General features: G+C 38.2%; 1 protein-coding gene across 11 annotated transcripts in view; it reads left to right on the top strand.

Moving 5' to 3' along the window:
• The first annotated feature begins 7,072 nt into the window (after positions 1-7,072).
• Positions 7,073-27,389, top strand: part of synrg (synergin, gamma) — a 39,850-nt gene continuing 19,533 nt past the window's right edge. For 4 of the 11 annotated variants that reach the window (XM_067506661.1, XM_067506660.1, XM_067506658.1 and 1 more), the window contains exons 1-14: positions 7,073-7,158; positions 11,698-11,738; positions 14,375-14,541; positions 15,079-15,206; positions 16,095-16,200; positions 16,300-16,411; positions 17,277-17,678; positions 19,199-19,477; positions 21,129-21,209; positions 21,390-21,586; positions 22,922-23,167; positions 23,263-23,402; positions 26,243-26,367; positions 26,832-26,894. In XM_067506661.1, the coding sequence (XP_067362762.1) occupies positions 7,124-7,158; positions 11,698-11,738; positions 14,375-14,541; positions 15,079-15,206; positions 16,095-16,200; positions 16,300-16,411; positions 17,277-17,678; positions 19,199-19,477; positions 21,129-21,209; positions 21,390-21,586; positions 22,922-23,167; positions 23,263-23,402; positions 26,243-26,367; positions 26,832-26,894 (2,122 nt within the window). In that variant the 5' untranslated portion in view covers positions 7,073-7,123. The remainder of the gene's footprint in view (positions 7,159-11,697; positions 11,739-14,374; positions 14,542-15,078; positions 15,207-16,094; positions 16,201-16,299; positions 16,412-17,276; positions 17,679-19,198; positions 19,478-21,128; positions 21,210-21,389; positions 21,587-22,921; positions 23,168-23,262; positions 23,403-26,242; positions 26,368-26,831; positions 26,895-27,389) is intronic. The other 7 variants (XM_067506668.1, XM_067506659.1, XM_067506669.1 and 4 more) reach the window with 5 other exon arrangements.

The following is a 27,389-nucleotide window of genomic DNA, read 5'->3' as shown; positions in this document are numbered from 1 at the left end:
CTGAAATCCTCAGGAGTCAATGACATCTGTAACTGTGTATCATTATCATTTGAGTGATAAAATTAAATAAATGATTGATGATCCAGTGATTCCCTGAAGTGCCACAGATAGGTAGATAAAGTTACAGGTGGAAAACCAAAACAAGAAGCTTAAAGACTCAAAAGCTCAGCTCATTAGAGTTGAGGGGACCTGTAAACCATCCATCCATTATCTGTAACCCCTTATCTGGTTGAAGCCTATTCCAGCTGTCATTGGGAGAAAGGCAGGGTACACCCTGGAAAGGTCTCTAGTCTATCTCAGGGCCAACAAAGAGACAACCATTTACACTCACATTCACACCTATGGGTAATTTAGAGTCACCAGCTTCCCTAACATACATGTGTTTGGACAGGAAACCCATGCAAGGGGGAAACATGCAGACTCCACACAAAAGGCCTAACATGGACAAAGAGGAACTGTAACTTTAGATGATAATAATTGACCAATTTTTTCACTTGGTTTTAAAATGCATCTACATTTGGGATTGCAAGGTCCAATGTGCTTTGAGATTCATCCCAAACCACCTTGGCAAGTGGTTTGTATGATTTGATTACAGTCCGTCTTGGTGGTTGTTAACACTTGTATTTTGTGCTGTCCACTTGTGATCCAAAACAGTAAACGGAGTCATTATTACTATTATGAGGGAGGACCTGTACACCTGGTCATGTGATCATTTGTTAATGTCGAAATACTAATTATAGCTGCTTTCTTTTATTGATGGCAACAAACCAATTAAAAACTGCAGAAAAAACTGCGTTAAATTAATAAAAAGACAACTAAAGAATATTGTGACTACCACTTCAACAGAACATTAGATTAAGATAATAAACCTATACTTTCTTATCTGTCTCAGTAGTAAAATGTCAATACTTTTGAAGTTAAGTTTGAACTTAAAGTTTGCATCACGTGAAAGAATGACAGAAATGACAAAGTACTTACAGATGTAAAAATTAACTGGATTGGGATTTCTGTACTGTAACTTGACAATGCTCTGCGTTTCCTATCCCCGTGTTGACCTGCAGCCTCCCTCATGGAGTCCTGCAGGGCAAAGCCTTGTAATCCACTGATGTTGCTCTATTTGGTTTTCAATGAAGGCTTTGATTTGCAGACCCATGAAGCCTCTAAAGATCTGACCCATGTCTCTTTTAATCTTTTCTTCTAAAAGAAGCTGAAATACTAGGAAGTTAATTAGCATTTGTTAGAGCCTAAAGTACAACACTCTCTAAGTTAGCTGTGAGTTAGGGTTTCAACACAAACTCAGTCCATTTGCAGGATGAATGGTTGAAGAATGCATGTGCTAAAGGCTTTTACAGCTGCAAATAAAGTTTACATTTGCAGGCCAGTTAGTGATAATTGCATGAGGCTTATTATCTTGTTCAGGCTTCAGAATACTCTGCTTGACTCTTAAGTCTTGTTATTTTAGGAACAAAGTCGTGCTTTAATAGTTTATCTGCTGGCCAGTTTTGAATCGCTTGGATTGATTTTCCCTTTACAAAGTGTAATATTATAGAGGGTTTGAAGCATGGCTTCTTTTTCCCACTATTGCCTTTTTTTGATGTTGTTGTTGTTGATGTAATACCAACATAAAGTTTCAGATTGGACGGCCTGCCACATGCAATTTATTACTAATCTGACACAGTACATTTCTGAGGGGAAAGAATGTTTTCAGTTAGTCTTATTGTTTACTAAGTCATCGGTTGAATGTGTTTCAACAGGGAGCAATGAAACTCATGGTTACGTCCAAAATGTTGGTTCCTAGCCATGTTCCAACAGTCTAAAGTGAAAAACTTCAACCTGTCTTCAGGACAGAGCTGATTCAGTTTTCTACGATAATCATCCCCTCTACCCCAACGATCTGCTGCGGTACCGTAGCTGATCAAAGAACAAAATTCTGAAGGAAGAGAAAATCACCAGCATTCCAGTTACCTCCTGTGAGACGACTGGCATGTCTCTGAGGCAGGAGAGCGTAGCAAACTCAAAACTGATGCTGCGTTACTCTGGCCAGACATGAGTCACAGATATTCTCTGGGCAAATGTCAGTCAAAAAAAGTTCCACTCTTCTGACATACAGGAAACTGCTGATGCTTATCCCTTCATCAATTACACAAAATTGTGGATGGATTTTTCAAAAACGTAATTTTAAAAATAATTTCTTATCTGACCCTCGATCCTGCTGTGCACATGTTTTACACACAGGTCAAAATAAAGGTTCTTGACCTGGTGGTATAATTGTATCATGGACCGTGGTCACCATGGGAAAGATTAATACGGGCCATGATCAACAATAAACATGGACAATAAACATTTTTACAGAGGAACACAAATCTCTGAAGTGTTTTGCTATTATGGAGAAAATTTCTGAAATATCAAATGATATTTTCCTTTTTACTTAGGTTTTAAAATTCTATTTTTAGCAGGTTGAGGTTTTCAACAACGATGCGGGTCCCTTTCATCGTTGAAAACATACAGATTATGAGAAAATAGGCAGCTGGAAACAAACAGGAAAAAGGGCCTCGCCACCCTTTTTGCAGAAAGGCGAAGGGGGATTTGCACATGAATTTTCACATCTGGGTTATGTGTCTTTTTAAAATCAATTTCTGTCTTCTAAGCTAACTATTTAGAGCAAGAAATATGAACAGTTCTTTAAGAGGTTCTTGCCCATGGGTTCCCTGGACCTGTGCCTAACACCCGGGTTCACAAATTCATCTATGGCTGCAACTGATGATAAGAGATGAGATTGTTAATTAATTTGAGAAAACATTATATGATTGTCATCTAATAATAATCTTGTTATTACTGAATAAATATATTAACAGTAATCTACAAAAGATATTTTCAAAGCTCAATAGAAAAAAAAGTATTAAATAAGGGCAATGGAGGAAATTAATATGACAGATATGCAACATGAATTGCACGACAAAGAGAGAAACAGTCCAGAAGAAGCACTGCTAGCAAGTGTGTAACTATTTGTCTGCTGCTCTCATGGAAGTCAATTGACAGCAGAGGGCATGAGAGGTCAATGTGAGACGCTGGCTGACGCACGAGGAAAATAGAGGAGTGGGACAAAGAGACAGAAAGTGGAAGCTGCAGGGTGAATGTGACCGTGTGTTGAGCAGAACCAGAAGAAAGGATACTACATCAACTCCAGCTGAGGCCCAAGGGGTTAATGGATAAGACTACCCAGCAGGGGTCAAGGGTCAGAAGGCCACTCTTTGCCAGGACTAATTGGTCACTGTGACCAGAGTTTACTCCAACCTTTCTATGGAGAAATACATACACATGTATGGAACTGCTCTGACAGGAGTCTTCCATCAATAGCTCTGATCAAGGAGGCCTCTGCTGGGCTCCTGCACAATCATGGATATCATTCAGGCTTCTCTAGTCAGTCCCCTTCACTGTACATGGCAACCAGTACCACCAACAGTGACAGCTTGGCTTCACTCATGAAAAGATAGGTGGCTTTTGATCTCGGGATTTTACTCAATTCAATTCAGATCATTAGCAGTCACCATTTTGTTTTAAGTTGGATTGAATCTTGTAAAACTTGTATTGTTACTGTTTATTAATAAATCAAGTTAAGCTAATCAAGTTGTATGAATCCTCAGATTTTTAATTCAGTTATTTCATTTCATTTACTAATCAACAAACTACACAAGATCATTTACTCTCAATATCACAATTCCTGCAGAAGACAGGTTTAAATTCTAGGACCTCATCTAGTAAGAAACTTAGAATAATAAAATAAGATAAAGCATCTGAGGAGTTTCTTTATGGTTCTCTATGTGTGATTTTACTTTTTACTAAAAAAATCATAAGGTGTAAACAACAAATGGAAGTAAAGTGTTACAAATGAGTTTGTGTGAGTCAAAATTGCATGTCACCAGCGGGAACCTTGGAACAAGTCCTAAATTCACATCTGCATCTGAGGCGCCTGCTTTAGACAAATCCTGACAGCTTGATGTTGTCATGCTGATGCTGTCAAGGGCTTGATGCTGAACAGGTTAATGATTTATGGGAAATAGTAGGATGCCTAAAAGGGGACTTAGGTTAATATTCACCTTTTTTGCTGGACCTGGGAGGGTCCTTCTAGGGAGGGCTACCCACATTCAGTCCAGATTCAACCATCGAGGGAACATGACTGACTAACTCGACCGGCCTCCAGCTAAACCCAGGACACACAGCAGGGAAGGAGTCCTGCTCTGCTCTCCAATGCTTATGAATGGATTCAGAGAAGAGGAGGGGAAGGGAGACTGATGAGGCCTAATTAATTTTTAATAGTAAAGTAATGTTGTCTCAATAGACGCAATTAAAAGCAATTGAAAAGAATCAAAACTGTTGTAATGAGCTCACATAAACATATCAACAACATATTGCACATAATAAAAAAGTCCCCCTCCCCTGAGAAATGTAAAACCTGGTTGCATGGCTTCACTTGGATGTTTAAACTTTACTGTGTAGAATAATGTTTGTGCTGCTGAGTTTGATACTAAAAAACAACTAATAAACAAATTCTATTCATCCTTTTATCTGTCCTAAATCATGTCTAATTGGGATTTTTACCTAAGTTAAAAGCCTAAATAGACATGAGCAGATTAACCAACGAGGGGGCCCAGGGGCAAAAATTTTGGTCTTTGGTCCTTATTTGCCCCACTTATGTGAAAGAGCAGCTGGTACTGTACATTTTGAAGCTACAGTATGCAATTTTTTAAAGCCAGCTGTACCATGAGACTCCACATCAATGTACCCAGGCCTTCAATTAGCTACTGATGCACTGACTGACAGACTGCCTTTACATGCACCACCAGGAAGGTAGAGTGGTTGTCCACCAATCTTGCAGTTGTTGGTTCAATCCCCGCCTTCTCCAGTCATGTTTCAAAGTGTCCTTGAGCAAGAAACTGAACTGAACTGAAACTTAGTTGCCCCCGGTGAATGTTGGCCAGCTGCATAGCAGCTCCTCCATCGGTGCGTGTGAATGGTTGACTAAGAAGCAGTGTAAAGCGCTTTGAGTGCCAATAGGTAGAAAAGCACTATATTTAAGTGCAGACCATTTAGTGTATATATGCAGCAGAAGAGTAATTTAATATCACTTCCACTTTTTTTGGAAACCTCATGCATAAATTATAACTGTATAGTGACAGGAATCACTGTTTTCGGACATTCTGAGGTGTCAACAGCTTACTTTAGGATAAGTTATGGAGCTTATCTCAAAAATGATGTACAATACTTGCTGTATTTTATTAAATGTAAAAAAAAAAGGAGTTAAAGCAAGTTCACCATGCTCCAAGTAAGAAAGGCAGGGCTGGCTAGATTAAAAAAAAATAAAAATACCACTGAAACTAAGAGTTAACTACGTTTTTTACACTTTCTTTAATTACTTCCGTGTTACTGTAATGTTACTCATTCCACTGATTAGTTATACATGCACACTGTACATTATTACAGAGCTAAATGCATTATTACTATTTTCCCATTGAGACTGTTAACATAAAGATACAAATAAAAAACCAGAGCCCAGAATCTAAAAAAAAGGGCAGATTTATGTCTAAGAAGAGAGAATCAATGTTTCCTCAGTTTAATAAAACCTAATTAATACAAAAAACAATGAGGACATTATCTCAGTGTCGTCAGTTAGCATGAATGTACTTATGTATATGTACTCTAAAGCCTATGAAATCCCCCACATATACTAAATGGTCTGCACTTATATAGTGCTTTTCTACCTATTGGCAATTAAAGCGCTTTACACTGCTTCTGTAGACATGTGACCGGAGGAGCCAGGGATCGAACACACAAGGGGGCGATTGGGGACGACCGCTCTACCTTCCTGCAACACAGTCGCCCCATATGTTTTAAAACTATTTGAATGCAGGATGTTCCAATCTAGTTGGAAAAACGCTAAACTCTATTGTCTTCAATAATAGCCTTAGCCATGTTCTTATAATTAAATAAAAGTGAACTACAGATAATTTACTGTAAAATGAAAGAATAAATTAAATCAGAGGAAAAAGTATGTCTCACACAGTATTGTTATCACCTGCTTAAAATATAATAAATAAATGGGTTTTTGTTTGGTAATTTAAAATACCACTTCCTTTTAGAAGTTGTCAGTCACTGGACCTTAAATGTTTCCATATGTCTCCCTGTCCTGCATATGACTCTGAATCATAGAGCTGGGGGATAATAAAGGTTGACGGCAGATCAGGTGATGGATAGCGGGGAGGCCTGTCATCCCATGTAAGACTGCCGTCATTAAGCTGTAAATCTTTCACAACACCGGTAAGACAATGCCAAAGAGGTTTCTCCTTGTCATTGGTGTTACAATGAAATTGCCAACCGAATCAATTTGTCTGGACCCACAAAGGCCTCAGTGTTTCAAGAATCCAGTAAAACCTTGACAACGTGGGATACAGTTGTCTGCAAAAATTAGTACCCCTTGATTTTTAAATGGTAAAAAGAGATAAACAAAGATTTTTTTCATCAAGATAAAATTTAATGCACAATTAACTGTTGCAAATGATTCTTCGCGATAAATAAATACATTTTATTTTGATTTATTTATCAAGGGGGGATGCAAACTTTTGCACTAATTTAATCCGATTAAGAAACATTTGTAATAGCTAAGTTTGCATTAAATATTATGTTAAAAATATTCTGCTTTACTCTTTTTGCCCATTTCAAAATAATGGGCAACTAACATTTGCACTTGATGAGGTAAAATATATGAAACATGCAAAAGACAAGACTTGCATCAAAAGACTTGCAGTGAACAGTGAAGTGATCACAGACCAGTCTAATCCCGTACCTCTGCTGGGATATCTCTGTCCTCCTTTTTGCACACACACTTGCATGCGGGTCATTAAGACAAACATAACTTACCTGGGGAATGTTTTTTAGGCGATGAACAAAGCTGCAAATTAAAAATAAATACCGACACCTGCTGGAAATTATATTTACTGCAGCAAAAGTTGTCGGTCTTGTCGGGAGCTGAGAGCGGTGCCTGACAGGCTAAACTCAGGGAAACAAACATCTCGTATCCGTCGTTACGACTGACGTCATCGTCATACTAGTGACTGCTGTTATCAAGATGGCGCTGCGGCCAGGATCTGGAGGAGGCAGCAGGTATTTTAGCCCTTTAAAAATCGTCTATCCTGAAAATGTGAATTGTTTGTGAAGTAGTCACGCCGGACAGTCGCTTAGCCTCACACTGAGCACACGGAAGGACCTCAGTAACTGCGCTGAAAGCTGTTTTGGTTGTTGAGGCAGAGTGATGAGATGAGATGGCTGGTTGTCAGGTGTCACAGCTAACGCTAAGTCAGTGGAGGAGCTAACGATGGCTAGCTGGTTCTCTTTCCGTCTCTAACTACAAACCGTATTAACTAAACAGACAGTTCTCATATACTCACAAAATTCACTTGTCGTGCCTTCTGTAAAGTTACTGTTCCTGAAAAATTACGGCCCTCATTGATAATGTTAGGATATCTTTACTGTAGAAATGTACATCACTCTCTTGTAGCATTGTCAGTAAATAGCTAACGTTAGCGCCCTACCAACAGGCCCGTGGACGGCTGATAGTGTCAACACCTTGCTGTATCAACTTTGACGTTATGCCCAATATAATTCTGAATATTTGGGGAATTCAATGTATATGTGTTAAGCTTCTGAGAACCTGAAAAATGTGAGACACATGAGACGTGAAGATCCTTCAAAAGGCTGCTACTGTAAATTAGGATTTTCTATTCTATCTCAACAGCTACAGAATCGTTAATGTTTCAAATTTTTTTCAGCCTGCTCTGCTTAATGTTTAATGAATAATTGTTTATTGACTCCCACCATTAACCCTGTTGCACCTAAATTTTCCACTCCAGCTAATTAGATATATGTTCAAAAGATGTCATGAAAGCATTTGAAAGATGATGGTTTGCAGAGGAGATGAAAAGGCAAACCTCATGATTCTTTCATTAGCTGAGGCTGACCAGCTTAAATAATAAATATACTTTGGCTACAAGCGTTTCCACTAGCCAGGTGATACTGATCTGACAGGTGAAACCCAAGCCCTTATAATATAGATGAGTGTGGGCAGAGGGAATAAGAACAGGTGCCTTGTCAAAACATTTTTGTTTAAGAGGAGGGAATCAATGTTTCCTCAGTTTAATACAGAAAACAATTAGGACATTATCTCAGTGTCCTCAGTTAGCATGAACTTGCATATAGTAAGCACTAGTCTTAAAATACAATTGTTTTACTTTTCTTAGGCTGAATCGAGTACATGTACTTATGTACATGTAATCTAAAGCCTATGAAATCCCCCACATATGGTAAATGGTCTGCATTTATATAGTGCTTTTCTTCATGTTGGCACTTAAAGCGCTTTACACTGCTTCTCATTCACCCATTCGCACTCACAATCACACACTCACATCCTAATGGGGGAACGCCAACGCCCACCTGGAGTAACTAAGTTGGGGTTCAGTGTCTTGCTCATGGACACTTTGACATGTGACCGGAGGAGCCTGGGATTGAACCAACAACTGTGGGATTGGGGGGAGATCACTCTACCTAATAATATTTTAATGCAGGATGTTTGCATGATCTAGCTGTGCATGAAACATGTTCATGATCTAGCTTAATGTAGGCACTTGGAAAAATGCTCTATGGTATTCAATAATATCTGAAGCCATGCTCTTATAATTATGTAAAAGTGAACTGGCAATCATTTACTGAAGGAATAAATTAAATGAGAGTGAAAAGTATGTCTCACTCAGTACCTGTTTGCAGAGTGTCCATCCTCTTCTCTCAGAAAATGTTGTCGTTACCAATTGAGTGGAAAGACTCGACTATTTATCAGGCATACAGTGATGTGCCAGTACTAGTGGTGGTAATACTGTTAGCAGTTACATCTTTATATTAATGTTTGGTTTTGGACTGGACTAATGGTTATTTTAATTATGAATGAATTCGCTGATTAATTGATAAATCATTATGGCAATAAAACATGTTTCGTTTAGTTTGTCACTTCAGAAATAAAAATATTAATAATTTGATAAGGCCTCAGCTTTAATCATCAGCAGATTGTTGTTATTGTTTGTGATTGTCGATCACCAACATAAAGTTTGTGTATCCATCAACCATTGATACGATTGCCTATATGATGTCGTGATCAGACCATTCATCAGAGAGCTAACCTGAATGTTTTATGATATCTTACTGTAATTATACCCTACCTATTTTAACAATCAAATTGTCTATAGATAATAACCCCTTACCATAATCCCATCTATAAAGTATATTTTTATAAATTCTCATTTGATTAATCTCCAGAGAATTCAGTGTTCTATCCATCGTCTATTCAACTAACAGAGGAGCTTCAGATGAAGCCACAATAATTGTAGTTTTAACATCCTCAGTATTGTTGACACTGACTGAAACTCCTGACTCCCATCTCTTGGAAGAATTTGATGATAGCCGTTCGATGATTACAGGCCTTTTACAAGGCAGTGACCAGCCTGGCTGCCACAAGCTGCCATCCCTGCTTAACTCCTGCTATGTTAACCTGCTCAGCCATGAACTGTTATTTGCTGCAGGGTGGTGGGCAGCACTGCTTGTATAAAAGCTTTTTAAGCTGCAAATGTTACAGGGAGTGAACAGATGTGAGAATCTGAAACCCTAAAAATCAAGAAGATAAAACCTAGTAGTAGGCTACTGATATTGTTCTACTATTTTGTTTATGTATTGTCATTTTATTCACTGTAATTTAGTCATTAGGGTCATTCAATTGTTCAATTAATTGATCATCAAGTACACAGCTGTTTAAAGTTTAAAATAATAAGTGTAATTCCTAGTAAACTGTATAAATCAGGATAATCCAGGGAGAACAATATAAGTGAAGATGCTGCCTTGGTTTCAGCAAAGTTGTAGTGGACATAGTTTTTAGTTTTGGCAATTTCTATTTTAATAAAAAAAAAATCACTTTCGGCAGATTGATAAAAAATTTTATAATACAATGTACACTTAAGCATTGTTTTTGCAACGGCATGCTAGACAGTATACAAAATATAATCCACTTATGAGATTTAGAATTTTTAGATCACATATACATTCAGGTGTCTCTGTTACTGCCCTTCTTTTATTATATAAAGTCGTATTGTTCTAGAATTGTTTTGAGGGGCTGGGGGCTCAGTGGTAGAGCATTGGGTTGGGATGCAGTTGTGTCGTTGAGCAAGACACTGAACCCAAACTTAGTTGCTCCCAGTGAGCATTGGCCAGCTACATAGCAGCTCCCTCGTCGGTGTGTGTGATTGTGAGTACGAATGAGTGAATGAAAAGCAGTGTAAAGCGCTTTGAGTTCCACTAGGTAGGAAAGTACTATATAAGTGCAGACCATTTAACATTTACTACATTTTTTTTATTTTACCCTCAGTAGTAAGCCAGGTTTTGCTGCTGAATGCTGACTTTTTTATTTCAGAAGTCCCAAGGGATATTAAAATAAAAGGCAAAAAAACAACAATAATCATGATAACATAGCTCTGAGTGGTGTTGCTACTACTAATTGCCAATTTCATTTTGTATTACCAACTGTCCATAACCAGAGATATATATTTTTATGTGGCATATTGCTCTCATTTGAGAGACCTAAAGGTTTTGTTTTTGCCTTAAAAATGACTGAAACAGTCATTCTGTTGACAAAATGGTCGCAGATTATGTTTCAGGTCACTAACTAATTGAGAGAAAATGAATGGATTTACTGCTTAATAAATTCTATAATAAATAAGCTTCTGTATTGTTGGTCAGACAAAACAAATTATCACATTGTGTTGATGATAATGGTACATTGAGTTGATGATACTGCATGGCTCAACCCTAATTAAAATCAAAACAATTGTTAGAAGCAGCCCTTGTATACAGATTTCGCAAATTTACCAAATACTTGAACTGGTCTGAAAATAAGTTCCCTGTGTCCCATCTGTTAGCAAAGTTGTCTTAATATTAGCAGTATTGTAATGTCACTCAATTATTGGAGGCTCTTTTAGGAGAGGCCTGGCTTCTTTTCTGTGTTTCTGCACCATCAGCAACAGACAGTAATAAGTTTTTAGGCAAATAGCTGAAGGCCTGTGTGGGTTGGCTCTTGAGAGAGGTACTTGGCCGACTTGTTCTGACGTCCTCTGGTTATTGCTTGAATGTCTGTTTCTCAGCAGAGAGCAAGTGAGTGAGTCCAACGTGTTTGTACGAATAGTGCCGGTTTCTGCACGTTACATTTTTAAATAGTTAAAATCTTGAATTGTACTTTGAATGAGATTAGGATTGCCAAAAGCTGATAATTTATTTGGATTATAGTGTATGAAGGTATAACTGATAACATTTTGGATAAAGTTTTCTTTTTGTCTCTATTTGATGGAGCATGGTTACAGTAAATTTTAACATTAAAGCCATTGAACGTAGTATAAAGGTGTCTTACATCTCTATTCAGTTAAATTATGTGGTTGTATTCTATTGACAATTGTTAGATACGAGATTCAGTTATTTTTAAATTATGCCGTTTCTCCACCTCACATCATGAATTCAGATAGAAAGGTCACAACTGACCTAATGTTTAATCAGTATGTCAAAGGTTTATTGTGAATCTCACAACTTGTATTCTTTTTCTTTTCTTTGCCACTTCAGTTTCATCTATCCTGTTGGAGGGGGCTTGGGACCACCACAAGGTGAGTCATCATGCAGTCAACATTAGAGCTGAGTTTTTTAAAACAGCTTTTAAACAGGGATGCAAACTTGCCTAATGCAGTGTTTTTATGGCCAAGTAGATAATCCACATGACTTGTGTATAGCCACAAAAAAGACAAAAACTCTTCCACACTGAATGACTTTTACACAGTTTCAGTGACATTACAACCTAAAAGTTATCAATGCGAGTTTCGGGGTCAATTTGCTTAGTCTGAGTTTATCAAGTATTTATACCAAAGTGACAATTGTACAAATATTAATTGGATGCTGTTTGTTTGTATTTACTCATGAACAGCCTACTGACTTTGGAACACATTATTGTCCAACAGCTACATGCTTGAAATAGACTAGTTAAAGTCCTGACTCAGAACTGCAAAAAGACAATCACATAATGCGAGCATATAAAACTGAAGATTCTGTTCAATTTTAGCTCATGTGGTTGATTGACAATTGTTAGCTACCAGATTCAGTTATTTTTTTCATTATGGCCTTATACAGTCACTTTATATGAGCTTCCTGAATTGCATTTTTTCTACAGTGTCCCCTGCAGGAAAAATGTTAGTGACACAATAAAGGCTTTTACTTTGCATTGTTAATGATCTTAGAGGGCATTCTGCTGTATCTCTGCCTCACATCCTGAATTTAGATAGAAAGGCCACAACTGACCTAACTTTTTATCAGTATGTCAGTGCTTGAAATCGTCTTACTGAAGATCTTGACTCTGAACCACAATAATACCTTGACATGATGTGAGCATTGAAACTTGGGATCCTGAAACTGTTGCAAGATGAGCTGATGGTTTTACTTGAGAAGGGGTCTCACTCTGTTTTGATGAACCAGTCCACTCTGGTTGTTCAGAGTTGTTACAGAGTGATCGCTCTTACCACATAAATACAGCCAGGAGTGTTTAGAGGTACAGTAAGTGATACAATCTTTGGCACAAGCAGTGCTGTTCAAGCCTGATGCTCCACCAATGTACAGAGAGCAAACACATCAACAACAAATTTGCCATCCATTTAAATCCTAGATTAACATTACTGACAGGTGACCTGAGCTGCTTTTTGACCTTTGAAGCAGCAAAAAGGTATTCTGCAGTGTTTGGCTCACCGTTTTTTGTATATTTATGTGTGTGAAATACTGTACTGCAGCCTGGTGCCTATTGCAAATGTCCCTTTAACAGCATAAGAATGTAATTTAACATAGTTTTTAGTTCATTAACTATTAATTTTTTTTTTTAATGGGCAAAACTTTTTCCTACTTTAGGTTACTTTTTCCATGTAGCCCCCCAACCTTCCCTCCCTCTTCTCCTCAATGTGTCACTCCCAAAACAGTAACATTACTCAATTTTGCTGTGTGGATATAGGGTAGCAGCTGTTAAATTACTGTCAAGCTAAGTAAAGTATAAAGCAGCATCAGTGTAACACTTTCATTTGAGGTAAAGGATGAGACAATATATTTTATATTCAGTGCATTTACATGGACTTCAGTAACCAGGCATAACCATAACCATACAAAGTTGTCACTGTATAGTTGTCACTATACAGATTTTTTTTTAACTGTATAGTTGTCACTATACAGTTAAAAAAAAATCTGTGAGCTATGCTTTAAAAATAATTTCAAGCTCGACCAAGTTTTTCATTGTACCAGTGCCATGATAATTAAATGTCAGCCTTTGCCCTCATTTTACTAATTTGTTCTTTTGACAGCCTGATTTTTTTCAACTTATGCTATTGTCTTATAGTGGGGATGGTGCAGTAAAGCAGACCAAATAGACACACACACACACACACACTATAAACCCTTTTAGACATGCTCTCGTTTGCATTAACCTTGATAACATTAGAGTGTCAGCTTTATGTTTAAATGAGTGGTCACTCCTCTGTAAGTGTTGCAGCTTCAAAGGCCTCACTGAAACCCTTTAATGTTTTGGAAAATACCAGCAATAACACGAGAAATAAATGTATTTAAAGACATTTTGAAGAAGGATAGAAGGAGAAATTGTGGTTTTCAAGATAAACTGCTTTTAAAAGATTTACATAATTACATGAGCATGGCACATTGGAGTTGGTCATTGGTCTCAGATGTACGATCACTGGGTCGCAGATGTTTGTCATATTTAGACTGTTGACTTTGCAGTAATGCTCCATTCATACACTGCTGGGACAAACATCTCTCAGGGGTCATTACATGAGCTCCCGTTAGCAATGTCATTTTAGTCAAATGAATTAGAATGTCTGCAGCCTCCTAAACAAGCCATTTTTTTAGGCCTATTGAGCTTTAACATGGTGAGTCATCTGGAGGTTCCAATAGGAGCTGGCTGCTCAGCTCTTGCTGGAAGCTTACACAGCATCGGTGAACATGCACACAAACACACACCTTTTCATTTTATCCTTCATATCTTTGTTTTTCTCCAAGCTGTCACTTTAGTCATCAGAAAACAGACTAGGTTATTGCTGAGCCTGTTTCTTTCTTAGTTGTCCAGACAATACTGAATCATGGCCAAACTTTGGAGCCTTTAAATTTTGGCTCAATGACAAATAGTAATTAAATACACTTATCTGCCATGTCTATGCTACCTAATCGTAATAGTGTTTGTGTGTTTGTTGTGTTTCTGCAGGCATGGTACCCATGCAGCAGCAGCAGCAGCAGCAGCAGCAGCAACAGCAGCAGCAGCAGCAGCAACAGCAGGGATTCCCTATGGTTCCGGTCATGCAACCAAACATGCAGGGCATGATAGGAATGAACTTTGGGGGACAAATGCCCCCTGGAGCCATGCCTATGCAGGTGAGCCTGTGCATCTGTATTGGCTTTTGATGTTAGACTGTTACTTGATGTCTAGGTTGTGATGTTTTGTGTCTGTTATTGGTAACTTTGTGCCTGTATTACATAGTTTCAGGTAATCATTTAGCATCATTCTGTGGCTGCTGTACATCTCTTTATGGTCATTTTTTGTCTTTTAACCGAGCTCTTTTAAATTCAGAGGATCTGGCCCATGGACCCCCAGATCCTTTTGGCTCAGCAAGCCTAAATAATCCATCCTTTAATGTGGGCTTTCCTTGATGAATACAAAAATTGTTCATTAAAATGATGTTATTTCTCTTCTTCCTGTTTGCTAATAGATTAGTCCAGTCACAAACATCAGTACATTAACAGGAATTAATAGCAGCCTGGTGATTTTTTTTTTATTTGATTTATTTATGAATTGCAATGCTTTCCCTTGATATGAACATTTAATTTCAAGTGAAATGAGTGTGACAGCAACATTTCTAAAGTTATTTCAGAGCTGTTTTCTCTCTTATTTTTGGTCGGTGTGTCTAACAGGCTGGAATGGCGATTGGCATGCAGACTCCTGGGCTACAGTTCTTAGGTCAGCCACAGTTTATGGGAATGAGACCTGCTGGACCCCAGTACACTGCAGATCTGCAGAAACAAATGGTTGAGGAGCACCAGTAAGACTACTTTGCTGCTTTTTCTTTGCTGATTTCACCATACGGTTGGGTGAAATGTCTGCCATGGCATTATATTTGTGTGTTTGTAGACCCCTGGTGATGTTTGAATGCTGACATGCTAAAGTAAAATAGTAAAGACAATCATCATGCCTACTTTTTTTTCATGTTAGTATTGTCATTGTGAGCCTATTGGCATGCTGATGTACAGAATCACTAACATGGGTCTTCATTCTTAGTCTCGTTAAATTATTTCCCCACAACACAATTTTACTAAGACACTAATTCAGTTTAAGCTCAGTGCTGCTGCCTTTGGGTTACCACTGCTTTGGTAGGTTTATGGTGCCTCCCTTATGGCCCTTAGGTTTAGTTCTAGGATTTTATAATTTCTGTGTCTTTCTCTTTTTTTAGTAGGCCTATTCTTCTTAAATTCCTATCCATTTCCATCTATCCTGTTATTTCATCAATGTATTATGCTATAAATTTTCTTAAAAACATCTTAAGGGCATGCATGTAAGCCCAAGGCATTTAATTGCAAGGTTGTATAGTCACCTTCCTCCTTCCTTCTCTCTCTCTGTTTCAAAAATGAAAATAAATATATAAAAAATGTTTTCATATGATTGTACATGTTGTTTTTACCTGTGAAGCAAAATGGTTTGAGTATTTTCATTTAGCCCATTAATTTACCAGTAAAAAGAATACCATTTATTAAGTCTGACAGGAAGATAGATTTTTAGACATTTTATTCTAGCTATACAATACACTAAATCATGTGCAGCTTCACATTAAAGTTTTTTAACAAGCACAATAATTTGTTTATTTGACCTGGCTCATATAGGAATATTATTTACTTTTCTGTCGATATAATGTTCGTATTCTTTTGCCCTTCAGAAAACGACTGGAGCAGCAGCAGAAGATGCTGGAGGAGGACAGGAAAAGAAGACAGTTTGAGGAGCAGAAACAGAAACTGAGGCTGCTTAGCAGTGTCAAACCCAAGGTGAGTCTCTCTCCATATTTTCTTACTGTTTTTCCTGTATGTTTGCTGCTCATCTTCAAAACTTATTTGGCTCTTGATGCCCTGTTGTGTTGTGCGCAGACAGGAGAGAAGAGCCGTGATGATGCCTTAGAGGCAATCAAAGGCAACTTAGATGGCTTCAGTAGAGATGCTAAGATGCACCCCACTCCATCATCACAGACCAAGAAGCCAGGTACCTTTACTTTAAAGTTACAGTTCCTTGGATGTACTGTGTATTTTTGTCATTCCTCTCCATCAGCACATCCGCTCTTTTGAAACACCACCATCCCTAAATATTAACTAGATTGGAGGTCAGGACATTTGGCACTTTCTGAGTATATAACACATTTCTATATCACGTTTTCCGGTTTGTCACTTCATCTTTACAACAATCTGTTAGTATTGCTATATTTAGCAGTATCTTAATGTCTGTGTTTATCTGATTTGTTCACAACTGCTTGTGTGAACTTCAGTGTTCAAATTCTGAACTTTTCCAGTGTTTTAGAAATATAGATTTTCCTTACTTATTTCCTTTTCCTTGTCGTGCATGACAGAAAACACTTAACATTTTCACAGTAATAAACACACTTTAAAGCTGAAGTTCCCGACTCCTTTGGTCTATGAAACCTTAAACACTAGTGAATTATGAGCAGTGCTATCAAACATTTTATCTTTTAAATTTCTCAACTTGTTTAATTTGTTATTACTAGTTGGTTGAAAGACTAATATTTTTCCAAGGCAGTGTTTTTCTTTCTTTCCTTTCCCATTCGGATTCATTTTGTGATCCAGTGGAGAATTCCAACCCCCAGGTCTGCTTTAAACTCAATAATCAGCACGTATATTTGTACAAAGGCAGTTTTTATATGTAATAATTTTTCACTTAAACAGCTCTTTTTGCTATTTTGAGTTTATATATTCATTAATCTATAGGATTTTATTCAGATTTGCAGGTCTGCAGTTTATGGTCCTGCACAAAACAATGCACAGCCCTTAATTCATTCTCCATTGTAGTGTGTGACATGTGTTGTGCCATCATGATTATTTCTTCATTTTTGCAGACTCATCGCCATCACACCAGTCTGTCACCACTCACTCCCTTCCCCCAGCTTTGCCCGAGGACAGTGACGAGTTTAGTGACTTTCAGGGGCCTGTAGAGGCACCCTCCTCCTTCTCTTCGTCCTGTACCTCTGCCTTCAGCCTCTCCTCTCAAGCCCACATCCAGCCATCATCCCTTGCTCCCAAGACAGGTTTCCCTGAGGACGATGATGAGTTTAGTGACTTTGTTCAGGGTCCTGTAAACACTTTCCCTTCCTCCGATTTCCACTTCTCCTCTCAAGCCCAAGTCCTAATTTCGTTACCTTCCTCACAATCCCCCTCTCATTCCCTCCCTGCCTCTGTGTCCATTCCCACTGCCACCCAACACTCTGCTGCCAACACCAGCTCCCAATCTACATTTCAAGGTAACTGTTCTTTTGCTTTGTTGACACCCCCCCTACATAATTCATTTTGATGAGTTACACTTTAAACGAGTCTGGAGGTTTTATTACATGTAGATCTGCTTGCCTATTGAACAGTTTGACTGATACATTTGACTTGGTCTCAGCGGGTGTTCAGTGTGAGAGCTGCAGTCAGAACAGCAGATGGTCTCATTACCTAAACCTTCATAGCTACCATACACTACAAACTAGTCAAACGAAGATCCAAGATAAATAAAAAACCCAATTTGTTTCATCATTAGACATAGCAATTGCTTTAACCATGTAGTAGCTGAATCTACGACTAATAGTGAATCAGTTTACGGATTGTGCACTGTCAGATAGCTGTCACTCTGATGTGTCATCTGATGTCTGATCTGTGGGATGAGCATCTGCTCTGATAGCTATTGAGTTTTAGACTAGGAATGAAAGTAGACAGACAGACGCGGGTCAGAGAAATGCAGTAGCCAGCTCTTGATTCTGTTTTGTTTACAAAGTACATTTACAGAGACCTTTATCTTGTTTAAATAAGAGAATTATAGTAAACAAGTGTTTGGAAGTTGGTAATGGAAAAATATGAAAGATAATCATTTAATTTGGTTAAACAAGCCATATTATTCAGAATTTAGGATTTAAACTTTTATTCTTGCACTACTAAATTTACATTGAATATGGACACCAATCAGCACAAAAGTTAAGTTACAACACAAAATACTAAAAGAAGCATAATAGCCTCTTTAAATAAATGATTATTTCGGCTCTAGTGAAGCAGAAGTGACTTAATTTGCTATTAAAATAATGACATTTGTTAGAAGTCACATTCAGTTTTGCTTGCCAGATGTGTGTAGGTGTGGACAACAAAACAGGTCGAGCACATTTCCCTCCTTTATAAAACATTTACCGGCTTTATCCATTTTAAGGTATTAAAAAACAGCTTAGTTTTCATCCCCATTTACTTCTCTAGTTTCTTATTTACTGCTTTTTGGTGCATTGCATCATATCTTGACATGTTACCACAACCTGTTGATGATTGTATAGTGCGATACAATTGGTAGAACTGTGTATTTCATCACCTGCACCCTTGCGCAAAGACAGTAATACTTTAAAAAGACTTAACAGTATTACTGGCTACTTAAATCATGTTGCACCACATTGGACCTGCTATGACCCATTAATTATATTCAGGAAAGATGACCATTGTGTTTCTATCTACAAGTTCAGTTCTAGCTCCACCTGGGTGTGGTCTGTTTTTCTCTTAATGTGTAGATAAAACAGTGCTTTTCCCAGAAGAAAAATGTTTTCACAATATTTTTGCTTTAAATGTAGTGTTGTCCCATATTTTGGGAAATGATAAATGAATGAAAATGCCTTTTCTAAGCTAATGCTTAGTAAATGCCTCCTAATTATTGCAGCAAGTGTAGCTGTCTATTTACCAACGGAAGTTAAACTGCTGTCTATAGCTGGTGTCTGTTATAAAGAAGCTTGTTCCTCATTCATCCCTCTAGGCCCATCCCTGGAAGAGAAGCTATTCTCCTCATACGACCTTACTGCTGATAAGCTCGCCCAGGTTAACTTTAAATCCAAGCAGAGTTTGGCTGAAATGGGGCCTAAAGCTAGAGTTTCAGCTCAGTTTCAGTCCAGCACTAAAGCCAGGAACTGGGCTGCTGCCCCTGAGGACTTGAGTACTGTCTTCACAGCAGAAAAGACAACTAAGGGCCCTGTGCCAGTGGCCAGCATCCCTCCATCAGCTGCTGACTCGTACCCTCAAACCAGTAGCAACAGTGGTGAGAGAAGTGCCTGTTTATTAGATGTCTTCGCTCTGATTCTATCCCTTGCTTTGCTGAAGCATTAACACACAATCAGGGTTTTATGTTTTTATGTTTTTTCTGTCCTGGGGAACTTATTTCCGGCTTTCTGTAAAGAATACAGTCGTGCATTAAAGTTTACATACACTCATCTTTTTTGTTTGTTTGTTGCTTTGTTTGTTTTTGGGGGCTGAGCCTTATTATAGTACAACATGTATCTTGAATAACCAGTAACCCCTGGTTAGAATTTAGTTAATAAAAATTTTGTTACCACATGCTTTGTACAGGTCAAAACTGCACCCACTCAGATAAGTGCTGCCGAAAGGTGCAATTTTCTTTACATTTTTAACCACAAGGCTTCTTAACTTCCTCATAGTGATCATGGTTGACAACAGCTGGTAGAAAGCTCAGGAAAAACCACCAGAAACTCTATGTAGTGTGCTGTGTGCAGTTTTGACCCTGTATCAATAATTTTAAGCCTGTTTAATTAAGATGTACTGTATATTTTACTTTCATCCATCCTAATATTGCCATTACAGTTCTGGTGAGTGTATGTAAACTTTCGTTCCCAACTGTATGCATCTTTTGCAACACCTGAAACTGTTCTGTCTCTTTGTCTCGTAAGTGGTTTATACCAGATTCTGGACTGGGCGTCATTCTATTGTAGCGTACAGTATGTGCTGTTAAATTACCAGCACACTTCCTTGAACTCTGGCCTTGCTATGAGTTTGTGGTATCGTTGAAGTATCTTCCCTGGTATTTACTGTGCATCTTTCGGTAAGCCAAGTCTATGCTTCTGTCTGTGCCTGTTTTTGTAACTCTCTTACATCAGGCAACATCTCAATAGAGGGGCCTTCTCATGTTGGAGCACTCTGCACACATTGTGTCTGTTGAGGTCCTGGTTAATACCTTCTGACTCAATAAGCTGCCATCTGTTTCCTTACCGTGTAAGACCCTCTCAGAGAGAGACCTGAGCTGCATGCTGACTACCTTGGTTTAACAATGATGCGCATGGATTGGCAGCTGCCACTGGGGTTCAAACTAATCTAAGGCTGGTCGTGCATGCCACTGTGCTGTTCCTTTCTGCTGTTATTTGTTTGTCAGTGTCTGTGTCCTCTGTGTCATAAAAGGAAATATGGAGGCTCATCATGGAGACTGGGGAGATGTGTAATAAGATAAATTTAATTGCCTGACTGATGGGAGTATTAATGTGCAGTGTGGCTACCTTAGTAAACAGATGCCTTTCATACAACAATTCCGAATGAGCAACTTTATATAACTTTCTTTAAAATGTGTTGTTTGTATATTTGCAGAGGAAAATTGTATTTAGGTCAACGTCAGCAGCTAAACTAAAAAATGTGTATATTGTTTTTTTCTTATAAAGCGAAGGGAATAAGCTGTACATGTACACAGACTGATTTATGTATGTCTGATGTGGCAGGATGCTTGTAATTCAGTACAGGCAATCATTACATCTGCACCAATCCTTCCAGACATGAGGTGTATGATTTTTGTTGGATTTAATACAATCTGGGTTCAGCTGCCAAGACGCTTGGCAAATCCTATGCCTGGCCAAATTTTTCGCTTTAACAACTGACTGTGTGTGTGTGTGTGTGTGTGTGTGTGACAGCAGGTGTTGGCATGTACCCACAACAAGAGCACATTCAGCCCATGCTGCCAGCTTGGATTTACAATGACAGCCTCATCCCAGGTACATTCACCCAAGATAATATCCAGTGCAACAAACAGAAAAGTCTATGCTTATATGCTGAAAAGAATTGCTCCCTACACTGTGTTGATTTTCACTTGCTCTTACAAGTATAATTTAATTGTTGAGCTTTACATTTTCTGGCATACTTGAATCCCTTTTTTTCTGTTTTTCTGTCCATAGAAATTTTTAAGAAGGTACTTGAATACACCATGACTCCAGCAGGGATAGACACAGCCAAGCTCTATCCGATATTAATGTCATCGGGTCTTCCCAGGGAATCACTAGGGCAAATCTGGGCATCAGCCAACCGCACAACACCTGGCATGCTGACCAAGGAGGAGCTCTACACTGTACTTGCACTAATTGGTGTGGCGCAGGTAAACACCAGAGTCAAGACAAATTATCCACTTAAAACTATTTTACTAATCATCCCTCATGGCTTCCACAGTGCTGCGCCATAAACTCCACAGTGAAATTAAACAGTCTTAGCTTGAAACGGAGAGAGAAACAGTTCTGTGAAGCAGCCCGAGGCTTTTGAAGCATTGTAAGCTGAATATATGGCTCAGTCCCTATCAGCCAAGTTTGGCAGGAGACTTCTTATCATCTTCAGCCTGGGCTTGTCACCACCACCCCTGGGAATATGCGAATCGGCAGGCAGCTCACGAAACACTGCATGCCAATGCTTCCATGCAAGGAATAATAAGACACCAATGGTGATGCAAAACTTCAAACCTTAAAACACAAGCACAACAAGATGGATTCTCTAGTGAAAGGAAAAAAGTTTTTATTCTACCAGTGTAAGCTCTTGTCACATCTGAATATGTTAAATAGTCTATATACAAACATCATCCATCTTTTTACATTGTTCAGTGACTGCGTGTAACCTCTGGCTGTGGTATTACCCATGATCTTGGTCATTCTCAAGTGTCTAACATGGATACCCATTTAAGTCTGACAAAAGAAACCAAAATATTCCTTTTATGTGCAATACATTTTAAATTAAATTATGAAATTAAAAGCAATAAATTATCTGGTGTTTATTTTTCTTACTGTCAACAAATGCCATTAAAAGACCAGCCATATGTTGGTGTAATTCTTAGTATTTCCTAATTTTCCCAATACAATTAAAGCCAATGCATCATATATGAAGGATTGTTTTTAAAATGAGTTAGTTAGGATTTGTAAAACCGCTTTTAAAAACTGTAATTTATGTAAATATTTGTACTACTTTCTGTAGAACCTAAACATTCATTTTCCCCCCAAAATCTGCAACTGTTGTTTCTTTCTAGTAAAAATGCAATAGTGTGTTTTCTGGCTCTCGTTTATAATGTGTGCACATTTTCATGATTGTCTTTTTTAAACTATTACAGTGAACAGTAATGGTAAACTGAATATCTGTTGACGAAATAATAGATTAATCAATTACAACAATTTCCTTAGCTGCGTCCTTAATTTTTAGCAGTAGAATATTACAAATTTGGTGCCCTGTTCAGCATTTTAGCTGTGGAATGATGTATATGGATTCATAAGAAACTACAGTGACCACGTTCATGTAATGTGGCTCACCCATGTTTGGACAATGGGAGATGTTATGTCAGTCTTTGGATATGCAGGCAAAACTTTTTTTAGGATCATTTAATTGTTATCTTTCCTCTTTTCTGAAGTAAACACAACATCACATGTAGCTTTTAGTCCTATTTTCTTTGTTTCAGAGTGGCCTTCCAGCACTGAATGTGGAAATCCTCAGTCAGTTCCCTTCTCCACCAGTGCCCAACCTACCTGCCCTAGCTATAGCCATGGCTTCCGTTATCCCCCAACACCAGCAACCTATGATGACCCAGCCCCCAGTCACTATGGCCATGCCCACACCAGCGCCACCAGTCATGGCTATGGCACCTGCAGCATTGGCTCAACCACAAACAAACACTCATTTCATTGCCAGCTTCCCTTCTGCACAGGTGACTCGGTTATGCTCTCAGTTCAGCATGTTTCTGTATGCTTCTTTTATCACTGTACTAATTGGAACTAATTTGTGAAAATGTCGCTCATGTAGGCGACCAAAACTGATGACGACGACTTCCAGGACTTCCAGGAGGCTCCAAAACCAGGAGCAGGAGATCAGGCCTTCAGTGATTTCCAGGGGGAGTCAGCTGGAGGTTTCCCCAACACCATTGCACCTCAGCACCAAAACAGGTACAGTGTGTAGACATAATGGCTACACTGTTTTTAATTTAAGATGCCAGCATTACATTTTGTATCCTATATAGTTAACAATGTCTCAAAAGCTGAAAGTTTTACTTGAATACTGAGTTTACATTACAAGACTATTGTCATTTAGATATCAATGATGAGTTTATCATATTGCAGCACTGGTGATTATTTATACTGCAGTTATTCTGCAGTATAAATAATCTTACACTGTCTAACTTGAAAACCTTTCACTGAGATACACTGTTTTATTGTTTTAAAATAACCCCAGGAAAATAACAATGATTTTGCATTTTTTAAATAATTTATATATTTTTTTTAAATTACTTTCTAAGTTCACATACAGAGGCCGTTATTCAAATCGGAAGCTGAAAGGCAATTATCGTTTGAAAGAAAAAGAGAACCCAGAACTGAAGTATTGAACATCTAAGTGACAGTAGATGTCTAATATTTCTAATTAAATGAAAGACTAAAAAGCTCGTGTTGGATTGACAGGCTGAAGCAGCAGACATAACCTACTGTCTTGTAGAGTGATGGCCTTTTGGAAACAGAAGCTGGAAAGTTTTTGCTAAGATTGCTAAGAGTATGATTTTCAGTTTTTGTTTTCAATTATTTTTGCATTTGAGATATAAAGACAGTATGACAGGATAAACACTGCTTGTGGTACATGGCTGAATCAACCTTTTCTTTAAAGAATAGTTTGACATTTTAAGAACAGGCTTATTTGCTTTCTGGTCTGATTAAAAACATCCCTTTTTGTTTCATATCCATACAGTAAATATGCAGCCACCTAACTAACTGTAACCTTTTTAGAATATTATTTTTGTAGAAATATAGTAATCTTACAGTAGATAGGTGCTGTCAACACGTCCCATAAAGTTAAACTTCACGAAAAGCAGTGGCAGCAGAAAGGAGATATTCGCTGTAGTGAACATACCCTAAGGCATAAAGAATGAATCAGGAGGAGGAAGAGCTACACACAGCAAAGAGGACTGATTGCCATTCTCAAGCTAGTGCACATTGTAGCTTTAAGTTAGCGTTAACGTGAGACTCAATCAATTTGCTCAGCCTACCTTCTCCCTGCTCTGCTGTGTTTTGCTCTGTCCAGCCCCTTCAGACAATCATTCAGAAATCATTACATTTTCTGGTTGGTTACAAAGGAGGTGAGCATGGTCATAAATGTTTAGAAGTAAATATCTCTATTACTCCCAGTGCTGTTAAGAGTCTTGGTTACAGGGGGTTTCAGTTGACATTATCAGAGTGAGAATCAGAAAACTGTATTCCCAGGTACAGTTGAGAACACCTTACAGTACTAGGAATCTGTCTTGGTGACAGGTGCAAGCAAACACAAGATCTAAAATATAAGTAAAAATACAAAGGTGTGACACAACAAATATGAAATATGTACACAATAAAAAAGATACAAGAAGAGACAATAAGATAAATTAAAAATTACAACCACAATTCCAAAAAAGTTGTGAAAACATAAATAAATGCAAACAGAATGCAATGATTTCTAAATCTCATACTTTTTACCATATTGACCAATGAAAAAATATTAGCTCTTTTTAAATCAGATGTCTATACCTATGGAGTGGGCAGTTTATACATCTAGAAAGGCAACAATCAATCAATTGAAAAGTACATGGAGGTTTTAGGGCAACATATGCTCCCATCCAGACAAATGGGAAATGGTCTGCACTTATATGGCGCGTTTCTACCTATTGGCACTCAAAGCACTTTACACTGCTTCTTATTCACCCATTCACACTCACAATCACACACACACTCACACACCGATGGGGGAGCTGCTATGCAGCTTGCCAACACTCACCTGGAGCAACTAAGTTGGGGTTCAGTGTCTTGCTCAAGGACACTTCAACATGTGACTGGAGGGATTGAATCAACAACTGTGAGTTTGGCGGACCACATACGACATCCATCACAAGAGCATAGCTTTGAAGGAGAAGAGTCCGGGTGCAGTGCAGACCTTTCACCAATTAAAAAATTTGATACTTCAAAAAATGAAAAATCCGGCAAGAAAGGCCTAAAACTGTTGAGCAGCTAGAATCCTGCATCAGACAAGAATAGGACAACATTCCTCTGTTAAAACACAACCGGTGTCACTTCCCAGAAAGTTGTTAAAAGCAAGGGTATGTTACACATTGGTAAACATCTTCCTCTTCCAACTTTGTGTTGGACGAGAGTGTTGCTGCCATCAAATTTCTCAGTTTCTCAGTGAATAAAATATGGGTTGATGAGATTTGCAAATCATTGCATTCTGTGTTTATTTACAGTTTACACATCTTCCTAACTTTCTTGGAATTGGGGTCGTAAAAATGCTATATACAGAAGAAGTGAGTGCGCAGTGGTATGTAATGCAACTGTCAGTAGTGCAAGTAAGAATGACTGACTGTAGGTTGGTGGGGATGTTATCTGGGGGGGGACTAAGGGCACTGTTCAGCAGGTTGGCTTATGATACAGATACAGCAAATTATGATACATTTTACAGCAATTCGAAACATAAAAAAAACATACTCTTTGTCTTTAAATACAAAGCACATTGTTTTGCTCACCTTTTATACAAAGTGGAAATGTAGATTATTAGATGTAGATTATAATACTGTTAGTATTAAGTATTTTCAGCTTGCAGCAGCTTTGTAGTAACCGTAATTGTTAGGATTACAGAGCAGTAAAAAAACTTTAACAAAAACCCTTGGAGCCCAGGGCAGTAGTCAATTAGCTCAGGCAACATGTTGGCGTTGAACTCTGCTACTAAACCTTTCTGTACCTCATGTTTGACCATAGCTATTGTGTTGCTACAGCACGCCTGCCATGCTGACACCAGTATCTGGTTCCTCCTCTGCCACTGTCACGACCTCTGATAAATATGCCGCCTTCAAGCAGCTGTCTGTAGATCAGCCTGCAGAGCCTACACCCCCTGCTTCAGGTACTTCTGCACTTCCTAAAGTTTTTCTGGCATGTTAGGAACATTGTTTGGTCTCCATGAAATGCCCGAGCCAGGTAAACCTCGGGAAGAAGTTATGAAGTATGTAGTCTGTTAGGGAGGAAAAAAATTGGATTTTCAGATACATAAACCAACACAGTACAGATAATTACATACCGTCTGCTACTTCACAGCTGGATAACCGGCAAAGATATCAAAGCAAAGATTGATGCCACTATCATGGAGTTCTACACATTAGGGTTCTGAAAAAATATTCTTTTCCTCTTCATAGAGCTTTTTAATAACTGCCAAAAATGTTGATCAATACAGATCTTAAAGTGTAATGTAAAAGACACTGTTTCAATCTAAATAATTTGCCATAACAGTATGTAGGCAACACCCATCTGCCCATCTTTAAGTGACTTTTATTTGCTGCTCATACTTTGCCTGTTCTTCTTCTGATCCAGATATTGGAGACAAATACAGTGTTTTCAGACAGCTTGAGAAACCTGTTGACAAGAAACCAGTCGGTAAGAAGCTCAGTCACCCTTTCTTACACTTGACATCAAGTGTAAGAGTCTTGCACTCTGAACACACTGAAAGAATTATTGTCTTTTTTTTTTTTTTTCTTTCTGGATAAACTGCTGGGTATTGAGTTGAACCGTTTGGTCTCTTCACCAATCACAGATGACTTGTTGTGCTCTAAGATGTTCAGGACACGATAGATCTCCAAAAATAATATCATCAAACTCATCCTGCTTAAAAGCAAATCCGTATCATATTTTGGTTGAAATTGGTCGGGGAAACAGTGGCCGTAGTGTTGGATTCCTTCTAGTTAAACTAGGGTATAACTTGGATAAAGTTGTCAGGTCACTGTGATGCCAAATTGTCATTATTCCATGTTTACCCAGTATCTTGTTTTGCAAGTCTTCAGTGTTGATACCAGTGTTTTTCCGTCCCTGTTTCATTAGAACAGTTTCCGATGGGGACAACTCTTACAACTCCAGTAAGTCATGCTTTGCGGT

Source organism: Channa argus, chromosome 6, assembly GCF_033026475.1.
Source record: "Channa argus isolate prfri chromosome 6, Channa argus male v1.0, whole genome shotgun sequence".
NCBI classification, from domain to species: Eukaryota; Metazoa; Chordata; class Actinopteri; order Anabantiformes; family Channidae; genus Channa; species Channa argus.
The sequence above is the reverse complement of the archived record's forward strand: the minus strand, read 5'-3'. Positions and strand labels throughout refer to the sequence as shown.